The sequence below is a fragment of the Astatotilapia calliptera genome, chromosome 19 (assembly GCF_900246225.1).
Source record: "Astatotilapia calliptera chromosome 19, fAstCal1.2, whole genome shotgun sequence".
In the NCBI taxonomy this organism is placed as follows: Eukaryota; Metazoa; Chordata; class Actinopteri; order Cichliformes; family Cichlidae; genus Astatotilapia; species Astatotilapia calliptera.
In genome coordinates this window covers 6,208,913-6,221,559 of record NC_039320.1, presented here as the reverse complement: position 1 = coordinate 6,221,559, position 12,647 = coordinate 6,208,913, and the positions used below count along the sequence as shown (strand labels likewise).

The window sequence follows — 12,647 nt, the reverse complement described above, 5'->3', positions numbered from 1 at the left end:
TTTATTTTCTACTGATGATTATTTTATTCATTATTCGTGTCTTTGTGGTGAATATTCATACCAAAAAATTTTCTCTCAGGAAGAAGTGAGAAACAGGAAGTGGAATCAATTACATTCAGTACAGCTAGCCCCGCCCCCTCCTTTTGTTCTTACTCCTGGACCAATAGCAGGGGATGAGGGCGAGAAAGCTGCACTCCTATTGGTGCATTCTGGTCTTCATAAATCTATTTTGAATATTACAAATATATAAAAGCTCTACGGTGATGATACAGAGTCTTTACTTCAGCTCAGAGTCACACACACACACACACCTGCAGGCCGTCGGGTCAAAGGTCAAACAGAATCAGCTGATACAAAAACAATCACAAGTGCAGTAAAAGTCAGTCAGACAGGAAGTCTGCGCTCTCAGCCCGGCCGAGGAAGAGTCAGCAGCCAAAGTGTTTGAGCTTCACATTTCCTCCTGAGGAGCCTCACCTGGACAGGTGGGTGTGTTTACAACAAATAAAAAAAACATTAAAAACAAACGAAATGATGACAAGGCGGCGCCGACGGCGGCGAGGTCCAACACGAACACGACTCCAAGAAAAACACGACATCCCGAAACAGTCTGACGTCAGAGTGTGTTCATAAACTGATTCAGAGTCAGCGACAGGAAACAAACATCTGAGACTTTCAGAATAAAGCTGGAAAGACGTTCAGAATCTTTCCAAAATAAAGTTTTTAATGCAGCGACATCAGTGTCGATTTACACAATAAATATTCCAGCAAAACGTTTAAAAACGAGAAATGAGCAGAAGGTCAAAGGTCAAAAGTTTACGTTTGTGTCGTGAAAAAAAAAAAAAAAAAAAAAAAAAAAAAAGGAAGAAAAAAGGATTTTAAACTCGCTGCTCCAAGCCTGCTCGCTCTCAGGTATCCAAGAATGCCTCAGTGGGGCGGGGCACAGAGCTCTGCATCTCCAAAAATGTGAGTGAACAACTCCGTCTGCACGTGACCACGAGCGAGGACAGAAACACGCCGAAATGTGAACCAATCGAGCGGCAGCGACACTACAGGCTGTGAAGCCTGCCCCCTGCTGGTACACCGAGGGGCTGCGGGGAGGAGGAGGAGCTTAATGCTGATGCTGAGATGGGTTTTTATTGGTCAGAGACTAGATTACTCATGTTCCCACTAAGATAACGGAAATAATTTGAGCTCGTTGTGACGTTACTCCGTCTCGTTAGTCGATTATGATTTTATTGTTTTTATTGTTGCTCAGCAGGACTCGTTCTGCCCTTAATAACAAACACGAACAGTTATGATCCAGTTTGATTCAAAATCTCAGATGATTTCTGTCCTGACGTCGACCCCGAGCTCCGTGTGTGTGTCTGTGCGCGTTCAGCGCAGCCAGGAGCAGGGCACCCACTGCGGCTCTGTGTCCAGCTTGTTGATGAGTCTCAGCAGCTCGGTGAAAGCTTTGTCCTGATCAGTGTTCACGATGATGGAGTCGAATAGGTGACCGCAGCCCTGCTCCATCTCACGCGCCTTCTCGATGATGTCACGCAGCTCCTCGGGCTACACACACACACACACACACACACACACACACACACACACACACACACACACACACACACACACACACACACACACACACACACACACACACACACACACACACACACACACACACACACACACACACACACACACACACACACACGTCAGTACTGAGACACACATGTATAAACACAGCTGATGGGCAAACGTAAACGGATGAGCACCTTGGGGTTCTTGTTTTCTTTAGCCAATAAAGCTCGAAGTCGTTCCTGGGAGGGCGGAGCTATGAAGATGATGTAAGGCTTCAAGTCTGAACTCCTCAGCACCTTCAGAGCCTGGAAACATAGACAGACACACACTCTATGTCATGTATAGAACAAGCAAACAGTGGAGAAAGCTCTTCAGCACAGGTGTTCCCAGGTATGAACACCTTCATGGCTTTCTGCAGGTGTACCCGGTCACTAGGGATGGGTATCGTTTAGGTTTTATCCGATACCGGTGCCAAACCGGTACTTTTTAAACGGTGCCGGTGCTTAAACGATGCTCGAACTGGTGCTTAATAAATGGAGAACACAAAATTGGTCCAAAAACCTCCCATATTCAGCTGGTTTTTTGTAAAAAGATAACAATGTTAGCCTTTTCTGCAGCTGTGGGGCATATATGGTATCACTCTTGGCTGGAAGCAGTGCTTGAACAATGGAAAAAACACAAACTTTGTCCTAAACCTCTCATGTTTAACTGTTTTCCACTTTTTCTTTGGTCATTTTAGCCTTTTTGGCCAGGGTGAAGGGAGCATCTGCCATCAAACAAGAAGACAGCCGGATGTAGCTACGACTGTGTTTGCTAGTTCACCTTACGTGCATTAATGTAATAACGTGGTTAGCCTACTCAACGTAAATTACACATGAACAACATTAAGCTACTCACGCAGAGAAGAACGGCTGCTGCTGCCGTCATCATCCGTCATCATTTCTGCTACACTGGCAGGGCTAGGGGCCAGGACTCTATTCTTCGTGTTTTTGGGGGATGTTGCTCTGGGTCCGATAACAGGCAACCCACCCGCAGTAGATGTGCTCGGTGTGAGTTCTCGCAGCAAGCTATCAAATACGGCGCATTTCTGGGCTTTTAAAAAAACGCTATGCGTCGCCAGGTGTTTCATCGGATTCGAGGTGTTACCTCCTTTGACAGTATCACAGTATCAGGTTAAATCACTTGTTGCTGCTGAGTTTGCATCTTTTGCTGTGAAGTACAGCCAGACTTTTGACCGCTTCACCTTGGGCATTTTTAATCTTTAGCTCTGCTCTAAAAGAACGTACGTACCTGGCCCCGCCTACTATCCTCGTAAACGTAAAATGATTGGCTAGAAGTGTATCACAGCTCAGGAAAAAAAAGCACCGAAATAAAGCACCGAAATGTGCGCTGCTTTTCGGTCTGGTTACTACCGTTTATGTCAGAACGCACCGGTACCCATCCCTACCGGTCACCTCCACAGAGCTCCCATTGGCTCGCTGGCTCAAAGCCGAGGACCTGCAGCATCTGAACAGCTCACATTCATACTTCAGTGTCTGTTTATCAGGATCACCTGCACCGCAGTGCAAACGAGGTCCGTTTGTGATGAGTGCAGCTTGTGTAACGTGGATCATCAGTGGACGTGATGATGAGCTGTTATTTGCATGGAGAGCCTCCGAGGCAGCTGTCTGACACTCTTCCTGTGTCTGTGCCTTTATCTCAATCAGCAGAGTCAGAAACGTAACCCTTGTCCTCTGAGTGCTGGAGCTGCTGCTGAGTCTTCAAAGCAGACGTGGTCCTGCTGGCTTCATCAGGAGGGAATCAGCACCTCCGAGTCTCAGCCCACTGTCCTCAGCAGGAAAGGGTGGAGTGGCTACTCTAGGTTAGGGACAAGCTGCTGACCCAGGTGGAGGAGAGGAAGTATGTCGGGGTCTCGTTCACGAGTGAGGGCAGATCGACAGGTGATCTGTTGTGGTGAGTACAGAGCCGAGCATGATGATTAAGTGGTCAATCCACGTCCCCACCCTCACCTATGGTCACGAGCTTTGAAAAGAACAACATCACAAATAGGGCTGCACGATTAATCGTTAGAAAATCGCGATCTCGATTCATACTTATGTGCGATCTCATTTCCAAATGACAACGATTTAAAAAAAAAAATAAATAAATAAAGACGACGACGATTGTACCGCATTTTGATCCGGGACGTAATCTGCATGAAAACAAGCGCTCACTCTTCCTGCTCAACAAATTCCCTATACACGTCGAACTCCCGCAGGCACAAAGAAATTATGGAGGCTATCACTTATCACCTGACCAAAGATATGGCTCCCATCAACACTGTGCAAAACGAGGGATTTAGGAAAATGATCAACACCCTAGACAAACGCTACACAGTGCTGTCCCGCAACTATTTTTCTATTGTTGCACTACCTGCTCTATACACGCAGCGTCGAGCAACGGTGGAGACGGAATTTCAAGCAGTACAACATTTTGCGGCAACAACAAAACGTGAGACATTTGTTGTTTTTAATGTTCATTTATTGTTTTTATGTTCAGTCTCAACTGTTACGAAGTTGATGTGCAGTTAATAAGTGCAATAAATATTTATACTGGAAAAGAGAATCGTGATCTCAATTCTAAGCCAAAAAAATCGTGATTCTCATTTTATGCAAAATCGTGCAGATATAAAAAGGAAAAATCAGTTTTCTCTGGAGCGTTGCTGGTCTCTCTAAAGAAGCTCGGGGTAAGCTGAGCAGAGCTGCGACCAAGGCTGGGCCATATCACACCGTTCATGGTAATACCAGTATAATGTTACGCAATGATAAGAAAATAAGATAACCTTTATTAGTCCCATACGCGGGAAATATGGCGATAGAATATGAGTAAAACACGCATGCGCAGTGCCTTTGTTTACATACGCACATGGCGGAAAAAGCATGGCGGCGACGCAGAATGAGAAAGGCGAAAGCGGATCGTTGAATGAAACAGATGAACCAGAACTGGTTTGTAAAAATGCTGCAACTTCACTGGTGTGGAACTGGTTTAGCTTTCGTCCGTCAGATACACAACAAAGCACTATTTTTGGTAGAGCATGCTAGCGGGCCGTCGTTATTATCGAACTGATTTTATGTCGTACACGGCGCTCGAATGTCAAATGTTTCAGTATGACTTTGCAAAGCTACGAAGCCGCACCGCTTGATGGATTGTCATTACGGCTATCGTAGGCAGGAGCCTCGCGGAGTGATACGTACTGTGCTTCAACATAATGTTACCGTATTGTGTGTGTATAACCTCTTAAGTTTTGTGGATATTATACATGGTTATGCTGAGGATATGTCGGCCGGTTTCCACTGGAAATGCCTTTTGGTTAAACTGTCAGCGAGGAATTTGCATTTGCACTGTTACATTTTTATATAACTTTATTGCACATAAAAAACAGCTGCTTATTTAAGTGAAAAAAACCCCCAAAAACCCCAAAACAAAACAAAACACAGTTGTGGAGTTGTAAAGTATTTTGTCTCGCGTCAATTATATCGTCAGTTTTATTGTTATCGCAAATTTTCAAATGTATATCATGATAACTATTTTTGGCCATATCACCCTGCTCTAGCTTGAACTCCTCCACAATGACGAGTTGATGTCTCACTGGGAGGAGATGCTGGAGCAGATCCAGGACTCACGGGTGAGATTGTAGCTGAGTCCCAATACGTAGGCTGCATCCTTTGGAGAACAATTACGTCACAGCCAGGTGACGGAGGCTGTCCCAATTTGTCGACTCCTTAGAATTCACAGCGCGCCAATTCCAGTTTCCAACAATGGCGGCAGCTAGTTAGTTTTAATATTACTCTTATTATTCTTTCTGGGTCACAAAATAAACGTTTAACATATTTTCAGGCGAGAATGTAGCTGTGTAAACCTCAAATATCTGCTCAGTTTATCACGACATCACATATTTGCAAAAGCGCTCCGACGTTTTCGGAGACGTCTGTTACCCACTAGCCCGATAGCGAGCCGGGGGCAAGGCTAACTAGAGCCGTGAGAACACCGGACTCCCGGCAAATCGTTTTCAAACCCACCGCCGTCATTCGCTACTCAGGTTAAACATGATATATAAGTCACTTAGATAACTTAAAATGTTATTGTTTGGCTTTTTTCAGTATTTTATTTGTTCCTGAGTAAAACGGTTTGGCTGAGATTAAAGTTTTTACACAGCTGAATAAACGTCAAGCAGACAGCTGATTATCAGAAGTGTGAGATGCTCCAGAATTTACTCTGGTGTCCTGTTATATTTCAGACAGCAAGGAGCAGACAGCCGAGTTTATTAAACTCCACCGAGACAGCAGTGACGCTAATCAGAAGGCTCGACCGTCCAATTTCACAGCCTCGCACTTCCGGCCTTCTCTGTCTTCGAAGGACCCGGCCCACGTAGACCGTGAAGGCCGGGTCCTCAGGAGGATGCAGCCGACGTTTTGGGACACAGCTTGTATCTAACAGCAGCCCGGGGACGACTCTGTGACCCCAGGACGAGCTGGAGGAGGTGGGCGGGTGAGGCAGGTCTGGGCTTCGATGGTTACTGTTGTCACTGTGATTGGAACCCAGATAAGCAGAATGATCTTCATCATGGAAGCACAGAAGCTCAACTCTGAGCGGCATGGTGAGGTCCAACGGTGCATTCACAGGACTTCAGGTAAACTGATGCACTTTGTGCTAATTTATTACATTTGCAATGTTCTCAGGGCTCAGCTCCATCCAGGCTATCACAGAATCGTCCTTGTGTTTGGATGCGCAGACCTTTGGGATAGACTACTTTCTGAAAACACTGCTTCGAACTTTGACCTTCATATACAAGCTGAAAGAAAACATGACGCAGTCCTCTCTCAAAGGATTGTGGAAAGCATAAAACTGAACCTGGGCACATCCACCTCGTTCTGCCTCAGTACACACTCAGAGGACTTTAAAATCAAAGACGTGAATGATTCCAAGGTTTTAGTGACAGTGCCACATTAATCGTCTCTCATTTTCAGAGTTCCTCGTGTTTAGCTTCCTCTTTAAAAACGTGATTTATCGGAGCTGCAACCCTGTATGCATGAACTTGGTCAGGCTTCAGGTTGGGATGTTTCTCACAGCTGGAATCAGGAACTACTCGGCGTGGTTTGGAGGAAGCATTTGTGTCAGAGCTGCAGGTTAAAGATGTCAGAGTAAAGGCCTCATTCACTCAGTGTCCTCTGATGCACCATCCAACTCCAGTCCTTCTACTTTATCACCTGTAAAGTCCTCCCGAGAACAGTTGGAGACAGTTTGTTTTCATTTCCATGAAGAGGAGATAATGTTAATGTAACTCAGAAACATTTACATGTTATTTTGGACAGAGGAGCCGCTGAGACGCGTCAGCGCGCCCGTTATAAAACCCTCGAGCCGCCACACTGAGCCTCAGTCACCAAACAGCGACCCCACTCCACAGGTGAGACGCTTCGACTCCGGCTCATCGGGTGAGTCTGATTCTGTCCCTCAGCGTGGAGAAAACTTTAGCAGAGGTCACTGTGTGCTGAGCTGTAACACCAGTGTGACCTGTGCAGGTGTGCAGTTTACATCATGTCAGGTGTGCAGAGGTGTGTCCTGTCCTGGACCGTGCTGGCCCTGCTGCTGTCAGCTGGAACCAGTCTGGGTGAAGTTGATGTGCAGTGGCTGACTAAAACTGTAGAAATCATCAGGACAAGGTGAGTACACCAGCACCTCACGTCAGCATCAGTCACAGATTAAAGGCGTCGTGTAAAGCATGCTTTCCTGGGCAGGTATACAGAAAGGGGTCAGTTCTGTGCTGCTGTGAAGATCCCAGAGAAGCTGGTGAACCAGCAGAATCCAGACCTTGCAACGCTGCTTTCACAGGACACAGATGCAAACATGCAAGAGTATTTCAACGAACCTGAGAAATTTTACGCTGGTCTGTCTGTGGTGGCAGCAAAACCAGTAGAAGTGCCACACCAGGGCTGAATACCGTATTTTGAAACATATTGAGAGTAAGTGGATGAATGACCACACAAATAACTTCCTCCTTGTCTACACATATCTCTCTCCATGTGTACACAAATGTGCAAATCCAAGCAGCAGCAGAACCATTGTGGAATCAATCGGGAGATGGCGAGCTGGAAAGGGTATGCCCTGGTGTTTCAGAAACCTTACTCTCATCCAAAAGACTTAGCTCCCATTTCTGAAGCAGAATTAAAAACTGCTCTTTCTGAACTCGCTAAAACAATCGGTTACACAAACATATTACGTTGTTACAAGCCAGCGATCGGTGCGTTTCACTGTGTCACATGCTTCTCAGGTCCACAGAACACAGTTTTTGATGAGTGCATTGATCTACAGTCGGGGGCATCCAGCAGCAGTTAGGAATGATTTGTTTTCAAACTGTAAAGCTGATGGTTTCAGTTCTGTTAGAAATACTGAAACTGATTCTCTGATTGTGTGAATAAATACTATATTTCACACTGAAGCAGCTCAGCTTGTGTTTTTTGTTCTTCACACTGGCCTCATTTTAAGATGAGCTCAATAAGGTGCAGGTAAAATCAGGTGGAGAACTTCATCTAGTGTGTCCTGGGGCTGCAGGTGGAGGCAGAGTGACGGGGACCTCAGAGCTCTGATTCAGGTCCAGCAGTGTCTCAGCTAAGCATGTTTATTTAAAAAGGGATGATGCATAGGACTTAATGAACACTTAAATTGATCAGGTTAACATGCCAGAGTTAGCCACTGTTGGGATTAATATATTTGAAGTGGCTCAATTCAATGCTGTATATTACATAAAATGCCATATAGTGTAGTACCCCTCGTTTTGAAATACATTTACGATGCGTGGAGCAAAAAATATGAAAATAACTTTATACTTCTGTACACATCCCTGTCGCCACGTGCACACAGATGTGCAAACCCAGACAAACCTTTAGAAAACATTTTGGAATTGATTACACTGATGACAAACTGGCCACAGCATGCCCTCGTGTTTACACAACCATACACAACAGATAAAGAGGGCAATCTATTGTTTTCTGATGATGAGTTAGAAACTTCTTGCAGAAAAGATCGGTTATGCAAACATATTCAGGTGTTACAGACCAGGCAATACTTTTGAGTGTATCAGATGTTCCCCAGAACAGAACAAATTTGATGGTAACTGTATTTAAAGTGCAGCCAGCAAAAAGCAGCCTTCATCAGACCCAGGCATCGCTGCAAAGAAATGAGTCTCACAGTGAAAGCAGCACAGAGTTTAACATCAAGCTGTCTGACATCATCCCTGAAGCCACATCCTGAGTGACAGAACACAGGAAGCTTCTCCAACATGATTAGTTTCCAAACTGTTAAGCTGATGATTTCAATTCTGTTGAAATGCTGAAAACATTCATGTGTCTGATTTTCTGAATAAAGTCTGAAAGCTGCAAAGAACTTCATCTGATTAGACTCCGTTTATTTCATGCAAATGTGACTGTCTGCAGGCTCTGCACTAACCTCACACTCATTCATCACTCAGTTTTCAGCAGAAAACACACACCTGTGACATTTCACACTGAAGCAGCACAGCTCGTGTTCTTCAGACGCAGTTTGGGAGCTGGCCTCATCTTAAGATGAGATCAATAAGAATAACACAGCTGGAATCAGCTGCTCCTCATATTTAAACTCTGCTTCAGCCTCTCCAGTAAAATCAGTTTGAGACCCAGTGCAGATAAAAGCAGTGCTGCAGCTGTGCTACAGGTGGAGGCAGCATGACGTGGGCCTGAGAGCTCTGAAGTCAGCACGTGGATCAGCTGATCATCATCTTCAGACTGCAATTATTAAGATTCTGCTGAAGTCCCAGCCAACATAAAAACACAAGCAGCAGGTGGACCAATCGCAGCTCCCCACTCACCCCTTCACTGCTGCTTTAGTAAGAACACACACAGGCCACACATCAGCGTTTCCTCCAATGAAAGCGCTCACACTGACCCCGCCTCCTGCCACATTAATCCAGCCTGATCGTCTGACAGCAAACACAAAGCATGCAGCTCTGCTTACAGTTTACACCCTGCAGGACCGTTCAATACAGCAGAAACATGTCTGTGTGCGCGCTCACATACACACCTGTGTGTGCAGACACAGCACGCAGATTTTCCCGGTGTTGATGACCTGTCTCACTGAGTCCGTACTCGTCCCGTACAGATTCTTCTCGAACTCTCCGGACTCGATCAGCTTCCCTGAAACACAAAAACAACTCATTTCACACCAACAGGAGGTTAAAGACCTCCAGACACCCTGAGCCTCACAGGCTGCAGTTTAAATAAAGCACTGACGCCACCTTGTGGTACAAACTGGTATTACACCAGAGCGCCATATTTCTGCCTCAGCATGTTTGGGACACGCTCGTCACCCTGCTCTCCTCTGATGCAGCTGCACTTTAGGACGTTTAAACACTTCTAACTTTAAATCGAGCACATTTGTACGACGTCCTCACGAACATTCTCAGATTTAAACGTCTCACCAGCCGCCAGCTCAGCCTCGAAGGTCTGCCGAGAAACAAAGTGATAGTCCCGACCGCTCTGCTCGCCCTCGCGACGGCTCCGCGTCGTGTCTACAACACACACACACAGAGTTAGTTTACACACACACACACACACGCGTGCACACACACACACACACGCGTGCGCACACACACACACACACGCGTGCGCACACACACACACACACACACACACATCCTTACGAGGCACAGCTCCAGCGAAGCGCTCTGGTTCACTGTTGAGCAGCCGCTGCCTGAGCTGCTCCTGCCCACAGCCGCTCGGACCAATCAGAGCAATTGGCCGCTTCCTATTGGCCGGCTGGTGGTACAGCGCCATCTCCTCATAGGTGAGAATTTCTTCATTATCGAGATCTGGAGCAAAAGACAAGAAAAAGAGACATCTGGAGTTTGAGTGAGGGTAGAGCAGGAGCTGAGGCTCCGCCTCCTCGCTGCCTGTCAGAGTTTAGGGACAGACTGACGCACCGTCGTTCCTGTGAGGGTTGTACAGCAGCTTCTTCCTCTTCCTCTTGTTCTTCTTCCCACACCAGAGCTTCCCTGCAAACAGACACCACTTCAGTGCACGAGTCACATGACCTCTAACCCCACACGGGTTTTTACAGCAATGAGGTCATAACATGGGCGAAGCAGGGACCGACCGGACTTCTCGGGCTCGTCTTCTTCTATGGTTTGCTTCATGGCTTCTCTCTGCTGCTGGAAACTCTTCCCTGTGGAGACAGAAGCAGAGAGCTGCTCAGCTGACACGAGAACAAACCGAGTTTTCCTCCAAATGTTGAACAGCTGACCTCAGGGAAAACACGATCACGCCAAACACGAGGAAATGTTTCAGTCCAACGTATGAAAACAAACAGAGGTGAGCCCACGCTCACCTCTGCGCGAGCGCAGCATTTCTCCCTTTGCAGGAGTTCTGAGCACGCTCAGATGGGGGAGACCCCAGGATCTGACATCATCTGGCCGGGATCATCCAGGAACAACTGGAAAAGCACATCAGCTGGAATTCTGCTGATGCCACGGGCAACTGGAAACAAAGGCGGAGCTTACTGACGCCCTCTGAGGGCAGCTGGACCTTAGGACTGAGGGGGGTAAGAAGGTGGCACTGAACATGAGGTGAAATGTCACTTCCTGTTTGGTGTGAAGTCAACACAGGGAAGCCACGAGTAACCGTCCCAACGGTCACGTGATCACAGAGGTCACGGAGGTCAAAGGTTGCTGCTAATCTGCTTTCTGTTATCCAAATCAAACGCTCTGAGCGCGCTCACACCGTGCAGCATTCTTCAAACCCTTAAGATAAAAAACCTCCGGCCGTCAGACCACCGTACCTGGCACCAGGCCGGCGAGCGGCTGGTTATCCTCGTCTCCGTCCCGGTACGCCTGCCACCAGTTGGGGTCGGACTGGCTGATGATGTGCAGGATATCTCCCTTCTGGAAGGACAAGCCGAGCTCTCTGCACGGCACGTAGGGGTCGTCCGAGGGGTCGTAGTCGAAATGAGCCTTCACGTGGACCTGAGGAGCGGAGCAGAGTCATGGGGTCAGAGGAAGGCTTCCACCCTCATCACTTCAGCGCGTCGGGAACGAGGCGTTCCTCTCATATCGCAGCACTCACCACACTCTCTTTGACGGGAGGAGGTTTGCTCTGATTGCTGGGAATCAGCACGAAGGTCAGGAGGCCGTGCATGTCGGCCTGTTTAGACACAAAGACACAAAATCATCTCCAACCACTGACGTGAAAGCGCCTGAGCTCACAGACGACGCTCAGCCGGAGTCCAACCTGCGCTCGTACGCGAAACACTCACCAGGATGTCAAACACCTGGTTGACGTCTTTGCCTCGGATCTCGATGCCGTTAATCTCCAGGATTTCGTCTCCTTCAGACAGAAGCCCGCTTCGTTCAGCGGCGCCGCCGCGAACGATCCGACTGATCACCACGCTGTCCATTTCATTCCGCACCGTCGCCCCCTGCAGAGCAAACCATGCATTTCATCACAGCCACGGAGTCCTGGCATCAAACACCAGGATGTTGTTGTCGCTTTGAACAGAGCTCGACTGTTTCCCAGCCCTCAGATTTCACATGTAATTAAAATGGGTCAAATCTGGACTCAAACGTGTGTGTGTGTGTGTGTGTGTGTGCGTACCAGAGGGATGTCTCGGGCCTTCTCGATGCGAACAATCTTCACGGTCTCTCCTCCCCACTGCGTCAGCATCTCGCCCTCGGCGGGCAGCGGCTCCAGCTGCATCTCCATCTCTGCTATGCTGTCATGGGTCAGAAGCAACGACTGCGCACGCGCGCGCACACACACACACACACACACACACACACACACACACACACTGAGAAATCTGTGTGTGACTGTAAATGTTTAGACATCTTTGTGGGGACATGGAAACGAGTGTAGGTGTGTGTGTACCTGCAGATGTGTGTCTGAGAGCAGGCTGTGCAGCTCCAGGCCTTCTTTATTGTGACACGCCTGCAGGAGGTTCCTGACCTGAAACAGCAGCAGACACCCCCGCTCTGATCACTTCCTGTCACATGTCCAACTGTATTTTTTACATTATTAGAA

General features: G+C 47.4%; 1 protein-coding gene across 2 annotated transcripts in view; it reads right to left on the bottom strand.

Moving 5' to 3' along the window:
- The window catches only part of LOC113012069 (MAGUK p55 subfamily member 5-A-like), a 30,303-nt gene continuing 17,656 nt past the window's right edge, over window positions 1-12,647 (bottom strand). For both annotated transcript variants that reach the window (XM_026152030.1, XM_026152029.1), the window contains exons 6-17: window positions 12,495-12,572; window positions 12,222-12,362; window positions 11,884-12,045; window positions 11,694-11,771; window positions 11,410-11,593; window positions 10,729-10,797; window positions 10,556-10,627; window positions 10,277-10,444; window positions 10,055-10,144; window positions 9,658-9,770; window positions 1,761-1,871; window positions 1-1,551 (exon numbers count right to left, since the gene is read on the bottom strand). In XM_026152030.1, coding sequence (XP_026007815.1) covers window positions 1,375-1,551; window positions 1,761-1,871; window positions 9,658-9,770; window positions 10,055-10,144; window positions 10,277-10,444; window positions 10,556-10,627; window positions 10,729-10,797; window positions 11,410-11,593; window positions 11,694-11,771; window positions 11,884-12,045; window positions 12,222-12,362; window positions 12,495-12,572 — 1,443 coding nt within the window. In that variant the 3' untranslated portion in view covers window positions 1-1,374. The remainder of the gene's footprint in view (window positions 1,552-1,760; window positions 1,872-9,657; window positions 9,771-10,054; window positions 10,145-10,276; window positions 10,445-10,555; window positions 10,628-10,728; window positions 10,798-11,409; window positions 11,594-11,693; window positions 11,772-11,883; window positions 12,046-12,221; window positions 12,363-12,494; window positions 12,573-12,647) is intronic.